The 19,285-nt window shown below is 46.2% G+C and overlaps 1 protein-coding gene across 1 annotated transcript; it reads left to right on the forward strand.

Annotated features, from left to right (window-relative positions):
* The first annotated feature begins 423 nt into the window (after positions 1–423).
* On the forward strand, positions 424–18,836 carry TNFSF4 (TNF superfamily member 4). The gene is made up of 3 exons (XM_037167412.2): positions 424–576; positions 16,737–16,785; positions 18,493–18,836. Exons 1-3 carry the CDS (start codon positions 424–426, stop codon positions 18,834–18,836), a joined length of 546 nt encoding a protein of 181 aa, XP_037023307.2.
* The last annotated feature ends 449 nt before the right edge of the window (positions 18,837–19,285 follow it).

The raw sequence follows: 19,285 nt of genomic DNA on the forward strand, positions 1-19,285 counted from the left end.
ACAGGAACAGATGATGATTTTTATCTTATAAGTGGCCCACAATTTGGTTACCGGTGCAATGAGAAATTAAGAAAACAGCATTCTTTTATGACTGTCATTTCACATCACTCAAATCAGAACTGGAATGCCACAAAAACAACTCCCTGTTAGCCCAGAGAAGAAAAAAAAAAAGAAAGAAAGTAAAGGGGAAATTCAGATTAGTCACAAAGAAGTTCCCCGCCTGCCTGCAGCGTTAAAACCGAGAGAGTCCGCTCTGCTCTCTCAATTGCCTCTTACTTATCTCTGGTCCTGGGACCTCTGTGGATTTTCTGATCGATTCACTTCGTTTCCTGTTCCTCTCCTTCTTGGCTGGGGAGAGGACAATTTCTCCCCCAGATTTCCCTTTGGCTCGGCTTTCATCTTTCCTGCATCTGGATTGTGAAGATGGACGGGGTCCAAGCCCTGGATGAGAATGTGAGAAACGCACCAGGGCGGCGATTCCCTACACACAGGCTCTTGCTGGTGGCCGCCGTGGTCCAGGGGCTGGGGCTGCTCCTTTGTCTCACCTACATCTGCCTGCACTTCTATGCTCCTCAGGTAAGATGCACACCGGGTGCTGTGTTTCCACCTGCTCAGGCTGATGGCCACTCCAACAGCAGCAAAGAGTCCCCTGGACACAATCTGGTAACCAGATTGTTAAGTTTTCTTTTCCTTGCCTTCTGGGGAATGTAGAGTGTGGTTAAACACCCTCTCGTCTCCTTTTTCCTTCCCTTTTCTCAGTAGTGGCCGTGCTGGGGCACAGCAGAGGTAGGGCAGGGACGCGGCTTCTGGATCTGTCTCTTTTTCTTTGCAGTGCAGGAATTCTGGTGCTGTTTGATGAGCTGTCACTTGGAAGCTTCGAGTCACTGATATACCTTGGTTTACCCATTCCATTAGTGAGTGTCTGATCGGGGGATTAAAATAAAAAGGGAATAAGAATGAGCTCAATTACACCCACCCGTAGATGCTCAGGGGCGTTTACTTCTGCTTTGTAAAGAATGCTGAAGGTAGCACTCATACATTCTCTTAAATGGCTAACCCGTCGTGTCAAAGACAGAGATGTGTGTGTTCACGTGTGTACGCACACACGGCCAAACGTTTGCCCCAACCGCTCAGTGCAGTGTTGATTCTCCCAGCCTTTCCCCGCCAGTGACAACGTACAGACCTCACTGTGCCTGTTTTCCATGTGGTCGAATACATTATGTGGTGGGTGATCATTTTTCTAGTATTTCCCCCACGTAGTGAAGAGATTCCTTCCATTTCTCCTTTTTATTCTGGTCCCGTTGACATGATTTTTTCTTATTTACTTATTCATACCTGCAAACATTATGAGGTCTTTGAGGTTGTTTTCGACTGCAGGCAGCTCCACTGAAAATACATGCATAGCCTCCTCATGCTCCTTACTGGGGCTCGTCTGGTCATTCTCGTTTCCCTGGCAGGTTGCTTCTGCTTAGAGAAGCACTCTGTCCCTGGTAAAGACTAAATGATAGGAACTTTCTTCCTGATGGACATGCCAGAGGCTGGGCATCTCAAACTAGACCAGGATAGGATGAGTGGAGTTCTAGCAGAAACCTAGGCTTGCCTTTGCCTGCAGGAAACAGGGGTTTTTCGTGCAGAGAGGCTGGTGGGGGGTGTGGTTATGCTCACTGCACCGCAGTGAGGACTCAAGTCCCTAAATTCCAGAAGGGTAGCTGGTGTCATGTTCCCGTCTCCAGTCCGGTGTGCACCACGCCATTCTCTTCCTGCCTCCATCCCATCCATCATACCTTTCCTTCTCTTTCTGGTGCGGGGGGGGGGGCGGCGGGGGGTGGCGCACTGTGTCCATCCATGGCAAGGTGCCCAAGGCACAGACCGGAATCGGGCGCTTCCGAGAAGAAAACAAAGAGTGTAACTAAAAATAGAACAGCTGAGTGCGCGTAGCAGGTCTGGGAGCCCAGAGCGTGCTTTTTCAAACCACCACTGTGGTACGGATTTCCTTATGTGGTGACGATGAAAAGCCAGGACAGGTGCCCTCCCCCACCTCCGGCCCCGCCCCTCCAGTCATAGCTCAACGAGGGCTCAGGGCAGGATAGAGCGAAAGGGGCAATGCATGATTAGACCACGGGTGGCAGGGCTGCCTCGGACTCGCAATGTCCAGGGGATGCTTTGAAGGAGAAGGACCTTCCTGGCCAGTCGCCCAGCAGCTCCGTGACAGGGCCTGGTGGGAGAGCTCGGTGCAGGTTGTCAGGATGCCGGCATTCACCGGGGAGTCTCCGATCCTGGAGCAGAGTTTTGGGAGCACAGGTGTTTGCAATTCTTCAGTTGACACGAACTTTACATTTTTTTTTTTTTTATTATTTCTAGCTAGACGGTTTTAGCTAACATGATTTCTTATATTGTCACAGGATGCAGGGCAGTGGGTCTTAACATTTTAATTTCATGTACTTTAGTAAGGAGAAAGATTGTACAAATAGACTGTGTGTATTCTCCCTGAAGCTTGATGGGATGGTGGTGGCTGGAGTGTGTGTGTGTGTGTGTGTGTGTGTGAGAGAGAGAGAGAGAGAGAGAGAGAGAGAGAGACATTAAAAGAAAAGAATGCAGAGTAGCTGTTGAAAAAGAGGCACAAGCTGGTCATTTGTCTAAACTCACTGATAAAATTGTTTGGAATTTTGGCTGAAGGATGGGATAGATGATGATGCAAAATACCCTTCTGCTTTTACAGACTGATCTTGTCTGTATAGGGAGTGAAAGAGAGCTGAACCACTTGTCATTTACCCAGGGAAGCTGGATTTTTTTTTTAATTGTAGGAGAAAGGTAGCTGATGAATCATCATACTTTCCCCTCATGTTTTAGATTTGATTTTCGCCTTATAAAAGAGTTGCTGGCACAGACGGCTCTGTGAGAACACAGATGTGACAGTCACCTCCCTTGGTGACATCAGGTTGACTTATGTGCCAAGCAGAAGTTCTCATTCCGGGATGTCAGAAAAAGAAAAGACAGAGCTTTCGCACTCCTTCATGGCACTTCCCTCTTTGGACTTCGGTTTTCCTCCCTTGTGAGCATTTGGATCAAATGACCAGAAAGATCTCTTCCAGTTTAATGTCCTGTAAGCTTTATGTTTGAGAAATGCAAAATATAAGCAAGCAAACTTTTGTGTCTGAGCTTATGAATTTCCTGGTTCTTAAGAAGGGATTGGGGAAAATTCAATTTGCACGTATATTAGTAATTTGTACTTATTTATATGCTAGCTACATGTCTAAATAACCTATTCCGGCCGTAGCAAAATACCTTATTTAGAAGGAGGAAAGAAGTGGATGCTAGAAGAATATCTATGGTACAGATTATACAATCGAATGCTTCTGTCACTAAAAACAGTACACACGGTTTGGACATTTATCAGGGCTGCTGCTCAAAGCATTAAGCTTCCAGTTTTCCCTGACATGTCAGCTGGGAACAATGGCAGAAATGTAGGTCCATGTACAGGGGCTACTGAAGCCAGGTTCTTCCAGGATCTGGGTCGCCCTCTCACAGTGTATCAGTGTGAGTGCTTTTAGTGACAATTCTTCAGGAAATCTCATGGCCCAAGGTTTACATTCTCATCATGTTGACTGTTGGGAAAAACAGAAGTAGAGGAACTTGGAAAGTGAGTTTATCAGTTATGATGGTCGGAATGAGAACTTACAGTTTCATGGTAAAGTTTCAGGCTATATAACTTGGACTTCTGTTTGCATCATTTAGGGAGAAAAAAATAATGTCTTTTTCTTCTGCCTAAAACTCTTATCTCAGATTACTCAGCTGAAGTGTGCTCCCATGTAATCTAACAAATTTTTAGAAATTCTTAAAAAAATGGCAGGAATGCAAATAAGCGATTTTCAATGCAACTGAATTTACGTTTCGTAAGTGGGTCTATGAGAATCACAAAGAGGCATCTGAAGTAGTGAACTGATTTGTCATTTAGTATTTGGAGGTTCTTAAAAGCGGAACTAAAAGAACATATAGAATCACTGGATTATTGAGCAGATTCGAGGTAGTCTACCTACAGGTAAGAAAACAGAGTCTCAGACAGGCCAAGAGCTGGGGAGGAAGTGATGCTTCAGCTGATATTAGAAGGAGGAGGAGAAAGTCTTCAAACAGGCCAGAGGGACAGCGGTGGAAGGCTTTAAGGCGGAGCAGCAAGTTGCTCCGATTGGTTGACATTGAGGGTTCCCGGGCATGTGGCGGAGGATAAAACTGGAAAGGGTCTTGTGACTCATGCCAGGGAACACGCTTCCTTCCATTCTATGCAAAAGAAAACACAGGCAAAAATTACCCAAATTACTGCTTTTCCAAATTTCGCTTCTCTTCTGTGGTCTACGTAGTTCTCCGGATAGAAAGTGAATCTGACCTCGTCAGCACTAGAGGGCGCCACAGTAAAACTAACCATTTTCAGGTGGCTTAAAGAGTGTTGACTCCTCCTGAGGAACTCAGATAAGAAAACTCTTCTTGGGAAGCCAAGTCTCGCCCTGGTTGTAAGAGGATGAACAGTATCAGCAGGGCCCCTATTGTTCCCACAGCGATGATATTTTGTAAATGGAAAATTTTGATATAGGTACGGACCGAAGCACTCAAGATAGGACAGAAGAATTTGTGCAGGGATCCTGCTGGAAAATGTGACAGGTCCCCACACAGAGTCCGGGGGAAATAGCGCCCGCTTGAGTGTTGTTGGTAGGGTAAGAGTAGGCGCGTAATAATTGATAGTTTTCACTTGAGCATTTCATCTAACACGTCACACGGCGTGCTTGAGTGTGATAGCGTTACATCACAGACCTACATGCTTATGATTTTGTCATAAAAGATTGTGTAATAAAAAAGGGCTGTTATTTGTGCCTGGATTCTGTATCTGGAAACACAGGGAGAAGAGGTGGGGGTTCAGCAGAGAGGCTCTTGCTATAGATGTAGGGATATGATCTCCTGATCCCATTGCTCTGACCTCAACCCAGCCCTGCCTTGGGGCTGCCTGCCCCCCCCCTTCCAACCCTATGTCTCTTCTTTTAAATTTTATTTATTTATTTATTTATTTATTTATTTATTTATTTGTTTATTTATTTATTTCTAGACAGAGAGAACAGGAAGGAGAATGAGAAAGAGAGAAACATCAATGTGTGGTTGCCTCTCACATGGCCCCCACTGGGGACCTGGCCCGAAACCCAAGCGTGTGTCCTGACTGGGAATAGAACTGGTGACTCTTTGTTCCGCAGCCCGAGCTCAATCCATTGAGCTACACCAGCCAGGGCTCGACCCTATGTCTTTTAATAGCAATCACTTCTGTGCCCTTCGCTCTCAGAGAATCTGTGCCTTCCACCCTGCCAGGGACCCTTCATCTATGGGAAACGAACGTTAGTGTCCTGGAGTCATTTAGGCGAGAGGAGCCTTATACAGTGTTCATGAGCATTTAGTGAATGAAAAGATATAACTGAGTTACAAAAGCTTGTTTTGCATCCGTGGTCACAGATGAAGCATATGGCGGTGTTAAGATGAATCGGGTTTCCTGACCTCCTGGGGCTTATGTATTTTCTTTGTGGCCACCGTACTTTTGATGCCAGATGCTTTTAAATGAAGGAATTGAACACTACCTGATACACCAGTGCAGAACACCTTCTCAGGGCTCCGAGGGAGTCACTGGGGCCAGAGGAGAGCCTGTGGGGCCAGAAACCAGGAGGTCCCGGTGCAGTCCAGTCTTTAACGTAAATTCCCCGAAATTCCCTGAGCGTTAGTTGAATCACTTTTTGAAACTGGAATTTGGTTGATGGGAGGCTCAGTCGTGGTACAGAGCTTTGGAAATGCTGGGACGATGACAATCACTCATGGACACGCTTCCTGAAGTGTGTCACCACCAAGATGTGTACACTGCAGCACAGGTGCGGGTATGCACACGCACCCCCCACCCTACCTCAAATCTCAGAAAGTGTGTCATAATATGGGTTAACCTTCGTTGCATGGGCTTGGACTTCCTTACTGTAGTTTTTAGGATAAGAAACAATCTCTGGAATAATTCTAGCATTTTTGAATGTAGACCTCTAATGAAAGTTCATGCTGCCTTAGGGGACAACAAAGAAAGAATGAAGGGGAGAATTTGTTAGGGCATAAAGTGTTATTAGGTTCACCTCCCCCACCACTTTCTTTTCTTCTCTTTTTTAAAGATTTTATTTACTTATTTTTAGAGAGAGAGGAAAGGAGAGAGAGAGAAAGGGAGAGAAACATTGATGGGTTGTCTCTTGCACGCGCCCCAGCCTGGGACCTGGTCTGCAACCCAGGCTTGTGCAGGACTGCAGACCAGGCTTGAGCCTTTTGTTTGCAGGATGAAGCCCACCTGCTGAGCCACACCAGCCAGGGCCTCCCTGCATCCAATTCTCCAATGACTGGGCTGCAAAATAGGGCAGACAATTGTATCTCGGAGAAGGCTGTGATCTACTTCCCAGTTTTGGAAACACTGGATGGTGTGACTGGGATATAGTCACCCCCAACACTCCCCCGACCTCCTCATGCTGTTCCGCTTTCTGTGCTTTCAGTTACCCATGTTCAACCGTGGTCTAAAAATATTAAAGAAAAAATTCCAGAAAGAAATGATTCCTAGGTTTTAAACCGGGCACCTTTCTGACGAGTGTGACCAAATCCCAGAGGGTCCAGCTGGGGGTTGGGCTGCAAACCATTGCCTTGCACAGCATCACCGCAGCTGTGCACACTCCTGGCCCACTAGTCACTTCCTTGCTGCCTCTGTTTTGGGGTCTATGATTGAGTATCTTGGGGCTTGTGTTCAAGTTACCCGTATTTTACTTCATCATGGTCCCAAAGAACAAGAATAGTGATGCTGGCCATTTGGACATGCCACAGAGAAGCCAGAAAGCGCTTCCTCGCCGTGAACAGGGGTTCAAGGGTAGGATAAACATAGTATGTATAGGGTTTGGTACCACCCCATCCCAGGTTTCAGGTATCCCCTGGGAGTCTTGGAGCATATCCCCAACAGGCAAGAACGGATTATTGTAATTAATTATTTTCTTTTCAGTAGAACTTTTATTCTGAAATGCACTTTAGGTGGGTTATTAACTTGTATAATTTTTCTAGCTTTGATGAACATGTAACTGCTGTTACATGTTATCACAGAACACACTCCCACAGACAGGAAAAGGACAATACGCCCACACTTTAATCCCTCCAGTACTCATTTAATGAGAGCCTGTGGGTGGCAAACCTCATTCCCAAAGTGGTGCATTGTCTATGTGGGGAACTGTCCCCCCATCCCCCCCGTGAACTTTCAGTGGTGGGACCTTGGGGACGGGCTTCCCTGTTCCCTGTAGGTGACCAGGGTACCTACAAAGGTCAGGAGGAAAGTGATACTTAACATAACAAAAATGATCAATGAGCATCTGAGGACATCATTAGGGCAAGTATAAAAACCTTTGGGGTTGTAGAATAAGCTGTTAAACACCCAGTTTCCAGTTCAGTAATGTCAATTATATTTTGAATTACTTGTGTGTTGAGTACTCAATATTTTTAGCTTCCAAGGCCCCTCAAGGCCTTAATCTGACCCTGTACATGGTACAAGAAGACTAGGAACCCCTGTCTGTGGTGGGGATTGACCCCTCAATCACACCTGGTGTCACCTGCAACCATGGTCTCTCGTTTTTGCAGATTTCCCCCCGATTTTGTTCTTACTTCTTCACCATGACTTTGGAGGAAGACAGAGATTTGTGTGCAGTTTTACAGTGAGGAAATTGGAGGCGTTACAGACTTGTCTAGGTTGGTGTTGAAAGGTCGAGCAGGGTTTAACATGAAGACTATGTCTGTTCTGTATGCTAGTCCTGTCTCTTTTCATTGCTCTTGGCCATGACTTCATGATTCTATGCTCTAAGAATTTTGGCTGGCTATTTTAAAATCTATTTTCTTTTTCTGCCAGTAGTTGTATTTGAAGATAAGTTGGAGAGATTTATGACCTGATAGAGAGTGAAGAAAGATTCTTTTTAAGAGAGATTTAAATGTACTTACAAATGTAACATAATCCACAAGGCTTTAACAATTACAGAAAACCTTAGGGATTATTTTTAAAAAGCAGAGCAAAGCATATGTGATACGTTCATGGAAGAGAAATGGGACCTAGCTCATCATTTATTCCCTCTGAGCTTTATTTCCACCCCCCTTTTTTTTTTAACAATAAGAGGCTTGGGCTGTAATTCCCCCAGACCTTTCTGGTTCTATCAGGCTCTGATTCAAAGATCTACTTTCATACTCTATACAAATATCTATAAAATCATGTATTAATTTCCGAGAGCTGTTGCAACCATTTACCAAAACTAGGCACCTTAAAGCAACAGAGATTTGTTTTTTCATAGTTCTGGAGGATAGAGGTTCAAAATCAGAGTGTTGGCAGAGCTGTGCTCTCTCTGAAGGCTCTCTCCTTGCCTCTTTCTGGCTTCTTCTGGCTGGTAGCAGTCCTTGGCTTATAGCCACATCACCCCCATCTCTGCCTCTCTCATCACATGAGCATCTTCCCTGTATATTCTGTGTCTTCTCCTCTTCGTTTAGGGATAAAATTTATATTGGATTTAGGGCAGATCCTAATCTAGTGGACTTTATATGAACGAAACTAATTATATACGCAAAGACCTCGTTTCCAAATAAAGTCTTGTCCTGAGGGTCCAGGTGGACATGGATTTTGGGGGAGACATCATTAAACACACTACAAACCAAAATAAGTAAAAACTCATTTACTCACTCAATAGCATCTGTGTAGTGTTGGTTACCTGTCAGACACAGGGGGACATTGCTGAGCAAGATATGGTCTTCCTTGCTCTCCCAGAGTGTCCAGCCTCGTGTTGAAAGAAGAAGGTGAAGAAGCAATAACACATGTGTGATATGCACTGCATAACCAAGTAGAGTACAAGCCTTTGGTAAAAAGTTTCACAGAAAGCCAGCTACCAGCTTCAATGCCTAGTTTCCTGACTGAGATCACAAAGTGAGCCTACATTTCTTTTACATTAGGCTCTTTGTTCCTCCTTCGTGTGTATCAGAAGGGCTTTGGTTATAAACGTCCTTGTCATTATCGTCACCACCACCATCGTCTTCCCATTGTGATTCTGTGATGATTTTTAGTGCTCACCAACCTCAGTTCCTGTCAGAGCACACATTCGGGGTTACTAAGAGCTTCATTGCACAAACGACACTAGAGATACTCTTTACTGTTCATTCATCATCAGCGGAGCTGGGGGTGGAGGGAGAAAAGGAAGTCTTCTGCTTCCTGGACAGCAGAGGGTTTATTGTGTTGAAAAGGTCTTCTGTTCACCCAACCCCCTGAGGTCTCTTTTTTGGATGTTGTGATTTGCTCAATCTCTGATACAGAAGGGTCCTTAGATGCTGTTTATTCCACCCTCTCAGTTGAGGCTGGATGTCAAGGTGAGGCAATTAGAAATGGAGGAAGGGAAAGGACTTGTTCTGGCCCAAGACCAGACCCAGAGGTCTTGATTCTCAGCCCAATGTCTGCTTCATGCTTGTAGATTGCCTTCCCAAGGCTTAACCTCTCCTTTTTGTATAGCAAATGAGATGGGGAATGAGTGACTCCAAGTAGAGAGATATTGACTATGGTAATTCTGCACTTCCCTTTGTACTCAAGGACAATTTTTAAAAACCTGAGCAATGCGTGGTGTTGGTTAAAGCCAGTGACAGATACCATGCAATTAGGAAGTCACTAGGGAAGGCCCAGGCGTAGTCTAAGGGGCTGAGTTCCACCTTAGGGTAGCAGACATTTACCTGCCGAATGCTGCCATGTTTGAGGCAGGATAAGATTTATGGTAATACAATGGGTCCATTGTCAACAGACCCTTCCTTAGAAACTAAGCTGCTACAAGAATGTTATGGTGCAGACCCACCCAACCACCGAGGTGAGGAAGTGAGTTCTTAGAAATGTTTTGGCAGATGCCTCTGTCACTGTACTTTGAGGACTTCCCCAGTTCATGTGGACAGGGAAACCCAGATGAAAGAGAAATCTTCCCCTCGACGCTATAAAAAGTTGGTTGCATTTGGTCAATCACATAATTTTGCGGGTGTGTTCATGTCACATCAAAGCTTTTGGGTCATTGGTTGTTCACTCAAAGACCTGAGATGACTCTCAGGAATCCATTCCTTGCTAAGCAGTGGGGACAATGAAGCCGCCGTCCTTGTTCTCTGAGACAGAGAGGACAGGGTCAGTGAATAGCGGCCTCTCTGTGAGATAGCCATTGCTAACTTGGACAAGAAGAGTGGAAGAGTTGAGAGAGAAGGGGGCTGTGTTAGAATATCACATGGGCCATGCAGTGGAGAAGACAATGAAGGTTAAGAGAGCTCATAGCAAAAAGGTGTTGGCGGTCATGGGGAACGGTGGGGAAGGAGAAAGAAAATTGAAGCTCCCTTTCTTTGTGTTCATTAAATCCCAACAGACTCTTCATTCAGTGAGGTTTTCAAAGTCACACATCTTTGTTTTTAAGACATTTCACCTTCAGAAAGGTTTTTCTGAATATAGAAGGCTCCTTGGGCAAAGAACTGGTTTTTGCCCATTCTTCCTAGTACTCTCTCTGAGTGGGGTTCTGAAGTTCCCTGAGCAGAAGTGAAGCCCTTTTTCTTGGTAAGGATTCTGTTTCTGCTGAACACAGTGTGTTCTGCTGAACACACACTGACTTCCCCGGGACGAGAGTCTTGCTTCCCTGCCTCTCGTGATGGCTAAGTATAGGAAATTCCATCTTCCCTCAGAGACTTCTGGAGATGCACCCTGAGGACCTGTGGGGCGTGCTTTCATAAGCTCTCAAGTCTCCTCTGATTGACATGGTGCCCAAGGTGGGGAAGGCGATGTACACATCCCAGTGGGGGTGGCATGGTGGACTGGGGGTCCCCATCACAGATCTGTCTTCCCTCCCCCATGCTCCACTCACTCCCACCTGCCCGACTCCCACCTGAGATGTTGACGTTGCAGCCAGGGACCAAGCGAGGAAGGGCAGGCAAGGCCTGCAGAGTGAATGCAGGGTCCGTGTCCTGGTTTCATGCTTGTTGAGTCTCCTTCTCCCTTCCCATGATACCTCGCTCCAGGACGAAGGTCAAGTGAGTGTAAGGTTGGCCGCCTCATGCCTCATGCCACCAAGTCAGAATTAGAAACTCTCTCCAAAGATGAGCTCTTTTTAAAAAAAGTTTTATTTATTTATTCTATTTATCTATCTTTAAATAAATAAAGGGGAAGGGAAGGAGAGAGGGAGAGAAATATTAATGTATGGTTGCCTCTTGTGCATCCCCTGCTGGGAACTGGCCTGCAACCCAGGCATGTGCCCTGACTGGGAATCGAACCTCAATCCTTTGGTTCGCAGGCCCGCGCTCAATCCACTGAGCTATACCAGCAAGGGCCAAAGATGAGCTCTTGAAACAGGCATTGCTTTTTTGGGGGAACATGGTACAGGCTGCTGGGCATATGCTGTTCTCAGACAGCTCAGTGGTCAAGGTGCTGGGAGAGGCCAGAAAAGGACCTACATCTGTGTCTTCCTTGCAGCACCTGCGTGCTGCCTGCTTTGTGCTTGTCCATGTGCCTGCTCCCCCAGATCGGGCTGGTAGCACCCAATCAGAGTCTGGCTAAAGGTTTTTCCAAACTGTACCAGAGAGACCACTTCGTGGGGTTGGCTGAGGAAACCTTTTCAGAAGAACCCCTGGGGTATTTTGAGATCTAGCTGAATATTTTGACAACTATCTAAAATGCAATATTTTAATTGTGTTTGGTATTGGTGATGAAAGTAATTCAAATTAATCCTGGACCCTCAGACAAATACTTCGTATGGGTAAATATCAGAAGATATTTATTTTACCCATGCATAAACATGGTTGTCTTTTATAGCAAGAAAAGCAAAATCCTGGGGACTTCCGCCAAGATGGAGGCATAGGTGGATGTGCCGTGCCTTCTCACACAACCAAGATTAGAGAAAACTAAATATTAGCAATAGAAAACACAGCCAGAACACGGAAAATTGAACTTTTCGGAAGTCCGTTAACAACAAATTCTTCAGCCTGACCGGTAAGGGGCGAAACCAGCGGCTGGCGGAGCAGGGTTGCACAGGAGGACTCGGCCAGACACACTCAGGCCCACGGAATCCAGGCGCAGGGTCAGACCTAGTGAGCGACCAGGCGAGCGACCGCGGGGGAGACAGCCGGGCCCGGGGCTGCGTGCTGACTGAGGTCGCGCATTTGTGCGAGGGTGGACAGGCGAGAGAGTGGGCGGTTGGACCGGGCCAGCAGGTCCCCACGGCACAGCAGTGGAGTGCGCCGCCATTTCCCCGCTCTGGCCACACCCCCACATATAGCGTCACACCCCAGCGACCAGGGAATCCAAGGCTCCGCTTCTCACATTTAAAGGGCCCGAACAGACCAAGAATGGCACAGGAGGATCTCAGAGCCCCAGAGCCAATAAATCTAAGTGATGAAGAAATAGCAAAACTCACAGACGCACAGTTTAAAACATTGGTGATCAGGATCCTCACAGAACTGGTTGATTATACCGACAAATTAAATATATGAAGGCGAAACTAATTGAAATGAATGGAATTGCACAGGACACCAATAGCAATGAAAAGGAAACTGGGACTCAAATCAATGGAGTGGACCAGAAGAAGGCAAATAATGGCCAAACAGAAAAGAGTGAAGCAGCAAGAATTCAAAGAAATGAGGAGAGTCTTAGGAACCTCCAGGACATCTTTAAACGCTCCAACATCCGAATTATAGGGGTACCAGAAGGGGGAAAGGCACAGCCACCAGTGGAAAACTTATTTGAACGAATAATAAAGGAGAATTTCCCCAATCTGGCAAAGGAAATAGACTTCCAGGAAATCCAGGAAGCTCAGAGAGTCCCAAAGAAGTTGGACCCAAGAAGGAACACACCAAGGCACATCGTAATTACATTAGCCAAGATTAAAATGAAGGACAGAATCCTAGAAGCAGCAAGAGCTAAGGGGACAGTCACCTACAAAGGAGTCCCCATCAGACTGTCAGCGGATTTCTCAAAAGAGACCTTACAGGCAAGAAGGGGCTGGAAAGAGGTATTCCAAGTCATGAAATCCAAAGACCTACAACCAAGATTGATCTATCCAGCAAAACTTTCATTTAGAATGGAAGGACAGATAAAGTGCTTCTCAGATAAGATCAAATTCAAGGAGTTCATCATCACCAAGCCCTTATTATATGAAATGTTAAAGGGACTTATCTAAGAAAAAGAAGTTAAAGAAACATGAACAGTGAAAGGACAACAAACTCACAGTTATTAACAACCACACCTAAAACTAAAGCAAACTAAAAGGACAGTTAGATCAGGAGTGGAAACATAGAAATGAAGATCACAAGGAGGGTTAGCAACAGGGGAGTGGGAGGAGGAGAAGGGGGGAGAAGGTACAGAAAATAAGTAGCATAGACAGTAGATAGAAAATAGATGGGGGGGGCAAGAATAGCATGGGAAATATAGAATCTAAAGAACTTGAGACACATGGTCGTAAACTAAAGGGGGGTGATGGTGGGGATGGGGGGTAGGGTGGAGGGGAATAAAGGGGGAATAGAACAACTGTAACAGCATAATCAATAAAAAAATTAAAAAAAAAAAAAAGAAAAGCAAAATCCTCAGACCTTCTGCAGACACTAGGAAAATGGAAAATATCGAAGGGTAGTCAGACTCCTGCCAATCTGCACACCACAAGCAAGGTCCCGAAGTTTGAATGAGACAGTTTCGGAAGCACAAGTGCACCAGGAGTCATCTTCTAGTTGAATGTTGCATTTTCCACATGAAGAAATGGAGGCCCACAGAGAGGAAGGAGTTCAACTCCAGCCCTCCATTCCAGTACGATTTTCTTCGTGGTACACAAGTATCCCTTCCACCCCATTCCAGTTCGGAGTGAGGAAGAAGCATGAGCAAGGTGTTGTGGGTATTCCGTTCCTGGGGCCATTGCAATGCCCAGCTGGGAGCAGAGGAGAATTTGGCGCACATAGCAGGTTGGCCAGTGGTGTTCTCACCGTGACCTCACCAGGAGAGGGCAGAGGGACAGCCCAGAGTTCAAGTTTCCCTCCTGGGGTTGAGGTCATAAGTGAAGCCAAGAGACCAGAAATGACAGAGTCCCCACAGACGGAGGGACATTCTTATTGCCTAGAACAAAGGAAGCAAGTATTTTCAAAAGCTCACCATGTGCCAGGGCAACTGCTCGGTGCTTTCACGTGTGTTCTCTTATTGCCCCTGCACAGTGTTCTCCTGGGAATATCCCAGTAACAGTGGGCCTCATCGTCACAGGCACGAGAGCTAAAGCCAGGGGTGGCATAGAACGTTTCCAAATTCACCAAACCGGAAGAGTCCTGGTTGAACCAAATCTGACCCTCAAGCCTACATCCTCTGTCTTGTCTTTCTAGGCTCTGAGCAAGGGCAAAGACATTAGAGAAAAGGGTTGGCTGGGGCATAAGACAGAGAAAGGATATGTGCGGCAATCAGGTTTGGTCAGGAGGTTGGAGCCAGGCCAGAGGGGACCTTGAACGGGGCACTGTGGGGGTGTTTCCAGGCAATGGGGGAGTCGGCATGAAGTCACTGGGTATGGAGGGTGAGGGGGAAAGGTTAGCAGGGCTGGGAGCAAAAGGAAGGGTCTCTGAGGTGGTTTTACAATATTGCCTCGACTCCCTGGGACCGGCACTGGAGATTTCTGGGCATGCGCCTCTCTCTGGCACCAGGTGACTGCCAGGAGAAGCAACAGAAAGCCTCAGGCTAGAGTTCCAGTAACTCCACCAAGAGAGGAGGTCACGTGTGCTCTCCTGGCAGCCTCTCAGCATCTTGGTCCCAGAGGACGTCCCCTGGGTCACTACCATGCTTACTTTATCAGGGCGTTTCAAAACAACCGGAGAGCTCTTTGAATAGCAGAAACCATTCAGAGATTTTGCTTCAGTCAAATAATCCAACCACAAGGGCTTGAGATCAGAGGGCTTGGCGTCAGTTTGAAGATGAGAAGGTCTCATTTTTATTTCTCCTCTTTTATTAAAACTGGCTTGGGGCTGCAACTGCAGAGACCTGGATGATGACGGTTAGTGCTGGAAGGGATGTCTTGATCTTCCAGTCATTGTTAAAGATGAGAAGACTGAAGTCTAGAGCAGTCAGGAATCTTGCCTAAGATGATATCACTCCTGCCTGGCTCCATTAGAACCCAAGTTACTGCTGCCCAAGCCCTTCACGCTCCGACTTTAACAAGGGGGTCACACATGCTGCGACCAACTTGCTTGAACAGTGGGGCATCTATTTATGCCGGGGGATTGGGGTGATAGTGTAAAATGCCTTCTAAGAGGCCTTCCAGAACATTGCCCAAGGGACACCCATTCAGCCCCAACACACAGTTCAGAAAAGGGAGAGAGCCAAAGGCTTATCTCAAGCCACCCCAAGTTACCAAACACCTCTCCGCATGCGTTACTCCCCAAACTGGCAGGGATCCGCGTCTCTTCTTCTACCTCTGCCTCCTCTTGGTTTCAGCTTGGTAAGGCTTGTGCTTTGATTTCCTTGGGAAGTAGGGGATTCCTCACGCCTGTGGGCAGTCGCCAGAGGAATCCACTTGACTGTAGTTACTCATCTGCCAAGGAGTGGGAGGCGGGGATTCCGCACCCCAGGGCATGAAAACAAATTCCTCCCCACGCCTCCATCCGGCTGGGACTTCCAGCCAAACAGCGTCCTGTGGAACCAGCTGTTGCTCTTGGCAGGCCGCAGGAAGCAGTGTTTTATTTCTGTTTCCTTCTTCAGTAGGTGACCGAAGCACGTGGCACAAAATTTTTAAAAACATAACAAAGTAGACCGTGAAAAGTGAGGGTCCTTCCCGGTCTTGACCTTAGGCTTTCGATTCCTTTCCGCAGAGGGGACATTTGCAAACAGTGTTTTGTATATCCTTTTGGATAGATTCAGTGCCCACGCCAGCATCCTTTTGATTTTTTTTAATATGTAGTAATATACTTTATACATAATCCTGCCTTTTGCCTTAATTTCGCTTTATATATTTTGGAGTTCCCTCCTTATTGAACCTCTTTTCACCAACAGTTAACTGCAACACTATCGACCAGGCTTTCTCTCTTCCTTCTCGCTTTGGAATATTCTCTGGGTTCAAGTTCAATTTTTTCCAAGCTGTTAAAGAGAAGGGAAAAACCCATCGTTTCAAAAAAAGCTACACTTGCATGCCCTGAACTCTGAAGGGTTAGATCAGCTTTTATGGCCTGTGTGCCCTGAATATAAAACTCTGTGACTCCTGGGTTATAGCCAGGAAACATCCAGAACTCACTCCTAGTGCATTCTGGGAGTCTGTGGCCATGGCGGACTGATTGGTCCCAGCCTTTTCTACAAGGGGATGGATCTGTGCAACTGAATGGGTTTCTTGACCAGATGACTATCAAATGCTCTGTTATCCAAAATGGGAGGTTGGGACTCAGTGAGCCAAAGGAAAGTTTGGCAGGGACAAGCACCAACCTTAGATGCTCTCACGGAAAAGCAGAACACTCCTAACTTATCTCAAGAACCATTACAGACAATCCAGGGGGTAGAGGGACCCAGTAGGCAGCCTGGGTCTAATCTTCATGGAAAAAAACAAGTCTTCAGCAAGTCACGCCCTCTCTAGGTTACTGCAGTCCTTTTTCATAAAATATGATTTGTCAATTCCATTCATTCACTATTTTATTTTTCTAAAAACATGTCCTTTTTCCTCCTTCAGGTGCCCCCTCAGTATCCTCCAATTCAAAGGATCAAAGCACAATTTACCAGTAAGTATTGTTGAAAGTTTCCTTTTTTTTTATTTTAAAGATTTTATTTATTTATCTTTAGAGGGAAAGGGAAGGAGAGAGGGAGAGAAACATCAATGTATGGTTGCCTTTCGTGCGTCCTCTGCTGGGAATTGGCCTGCAGAGAACTGGCCTGCAGCCCAGGCATGTGCCCTGACCAGGAATCGAACCTCGATTGTCTGGTTTGCAGGCCCGTGCTCAATCCACTGAGCTACACCAGCCAGGGTTTGAAAGTTTCCTTTTTTTAAAGAATCTCCTCTCCAGTCTCTTCACTTCCTCCACAACCCAATCTCTCACCCTTTCTCAGGGGAACATTAAATCCTGGAATTGCTGGACCCTGTGTGTTGTTTTTGTTGGAGACAAAGAGGGTGCATAAAGGAAAAAAAAGGGGGAATCATTAGTTAACAAATCTGCTTGCCACTGTATGAATTCTTGTAGATGCCTCATGAATCCTTCCAGGAACCATCTGGGTAAGAATTATTCTTATTTTTTAGGTAAGGAGACTAAGGCTTTGCTTCTTACAAGATGGTCTGTGAGACACATCATTCTTAGCATAGGACAAGATTTTTACCTTAATGAGAGTTGATTCCCAACTTTCATTATTAATGAGTTAACTTTCATTAACTAGCAGGAGAGCATGACTTAGATCCATGATTAACATTAGGATGCCCACCAGTAGTTTCTTCAAGGCTATTCATTGGTTTCTAAGTTCTCCTGAGCCGGAGGAACATATGTCTTGCCCTCCATAAGTGGTCTTCGTTTTCAATTCCAAGCATGCCCCCTGGGACTGGTACAAAGGCAAGAATTCCTGAATTGTGCCCAGAAGTGGGGACACGGGCCAGAGTGGGAACTCCGAGATGTGGTTGCTCAGCCATAATGAAGCTGATGAAAGAGAAAAGAAATTTAAACTTTTTTGGCTTACACTTGGAATGAATGGCTCCACAGAAGGTTACCAAAGCCATTACTCTGCGTCCTCCTCTTCCTCTTCTTCTTCCTCTTCCTTTTCCTTCTCTAGTGGAAGCAATTCTTCCCAGGGCTTATTCCAGGAGAAACCAGTAACACAAAGTCGAAGGGAGAGGCAGGTCTATGTTCCTGAGTGCTGTCTCCTCCTTCCTACTGAGCAGAGTCTGAGCTCACCGGCATTCTGCACACAGCAGCATCATTAAGCTTTAGTGGCTGCTGGCAAAGGACACTCAGTGCTGTTTAGCAGTCCAGTGCCCATAGTGTGTGAAAAACGTGCATTTCATAGTCAGATGAAAAGAGAATAGAAAGAGCTTCAAGCAATGGCTTTGTGTGGAGATGGTGCACGGGACCTGGCAAGTGGCCTTCTCATCCCCCTTTGCTCTCAGAGCCATTGAACAGGAAAGAAAACCCTGCAGTTGCCAGTCCCTCCTGGTTTTGAAAATCAGGGACACCTGCAAGCTCCATGTCCTGCCACAGGTCTGTTGCAAAGACCAACAATTGCTTTAATCTCTCAGCTCTTGAATCCCAGCCCCATCGGGAACTCTCTTGGGTACCAGCAGGAGCTGTGTCCTCTTCCATTCCACAGACAAAGCATGATGCTCGCTTCCTCTCACCTTTCTCAAAATCTCTCCCTATTGCTGTCTCTTCATATGTTTCTAGACACATTGGAAGGTTGTTGTCTGAAGCTGTGCTAAGGAATCATTCTTTTTGTCTTACTCCCCTTAGGCTGTGACAGTGACAGAGGATGCCTCCTCACATCCTCAAGTGAGGAGACCATGACAGTGCAAGACAACTCGGTCCCCATCAAATGTGATGGGTTTTATCTCATCTCCATAAAGGGCTACTTCTACCAGGAGATCGACCTCAACCTTTATTACCGGAACCTGGAAGTGCTCTTTTCCCTGAGCAAGGTCACATTTGTCAACTCGGTCACCGTGGCCTATCTGGGTTACAAGGACAAAGTCTACTTGAATGTGACCACTCATAATATTTCGTATGAAGACATCCAGGTGAATGGTGGGGAGTTAATTCTCATTCACCAAACTCCTGGTGGCTACTGTGTTGAATGAGGACCTGATGCCCACATGTAGGCCAGCACCGAGCACAAACGCCACACTGAGGGTGAGCAAGGACACCGACTCTTCCTTGGGAATGGAGGAGTCGTCCCAGCTCAGCCCCATCTACGGCCACACAGGATGTGACTGGAAGATCCCCCCACCCCTACTCAGGAATATTTAAGACTTATTTTATGTATCATTTAACTTTATTTATCCTCATATCTACCGAATGACTCAGCCCTCATCCCTCACATGTGCCTGAAGCTTCTCGGGTGCCTCTAAGGTGCCTCTGTGGGATGAGAAAGTAGGTGCCTCCTCCTGAAGACTCACTGTTTTCACTGGGCAGGAAACTCATAATGAACTTGCTTTATTGACAAAGACACTGGACTACCATTTGCTGGACACTTGACACCTGGCACTGTCAACATATGGAGGACCTGGGAGGGGGGCGATGAGTCTGC

This window comes from Artibeus jamaicensis, unplaced genomic scaffold, assembly GCF_021234435.1.
Source record: "Artibeus jamaicensis isolate MK-2021 breed Jamaican fruit bat unplaced genomic scaffold, CSHL_Jam_final scaffold_625, whole genome shotgun sequence".
Taxonomy (NCBI): domain Eukaryota; kingdom Metazoa; phylum Chordata; class Mammalia; order Chiroptera; family Phyllostomidae; genus Artibeus; species Artibeus jamaicensis.

Bases quoted from the DNA above. Each gene is read 5' to 3' on its own strand.
- TNFSF4 (XM_037167412.2), top strand. From the start codon at position 424: ATGGACGGGGTCCAAGCCCTGGATGAGAATGTGAGAAACGCACCAGGG. The intron at 577-16,736 runs GTAAGATGCACA...TTCCTCCTTCAG, and splicing joins TGCACTTCTATGCTCCTCAG to GTGCCCCCTCAGTATCCTCC. The intron at 16,786-18,492 runs GTAAGTATTGTT...TACTCCCCTTAG, and splicing joins GATCAAAGCACAATTTACCA to GCTGTGACAGTGACAGAGGA.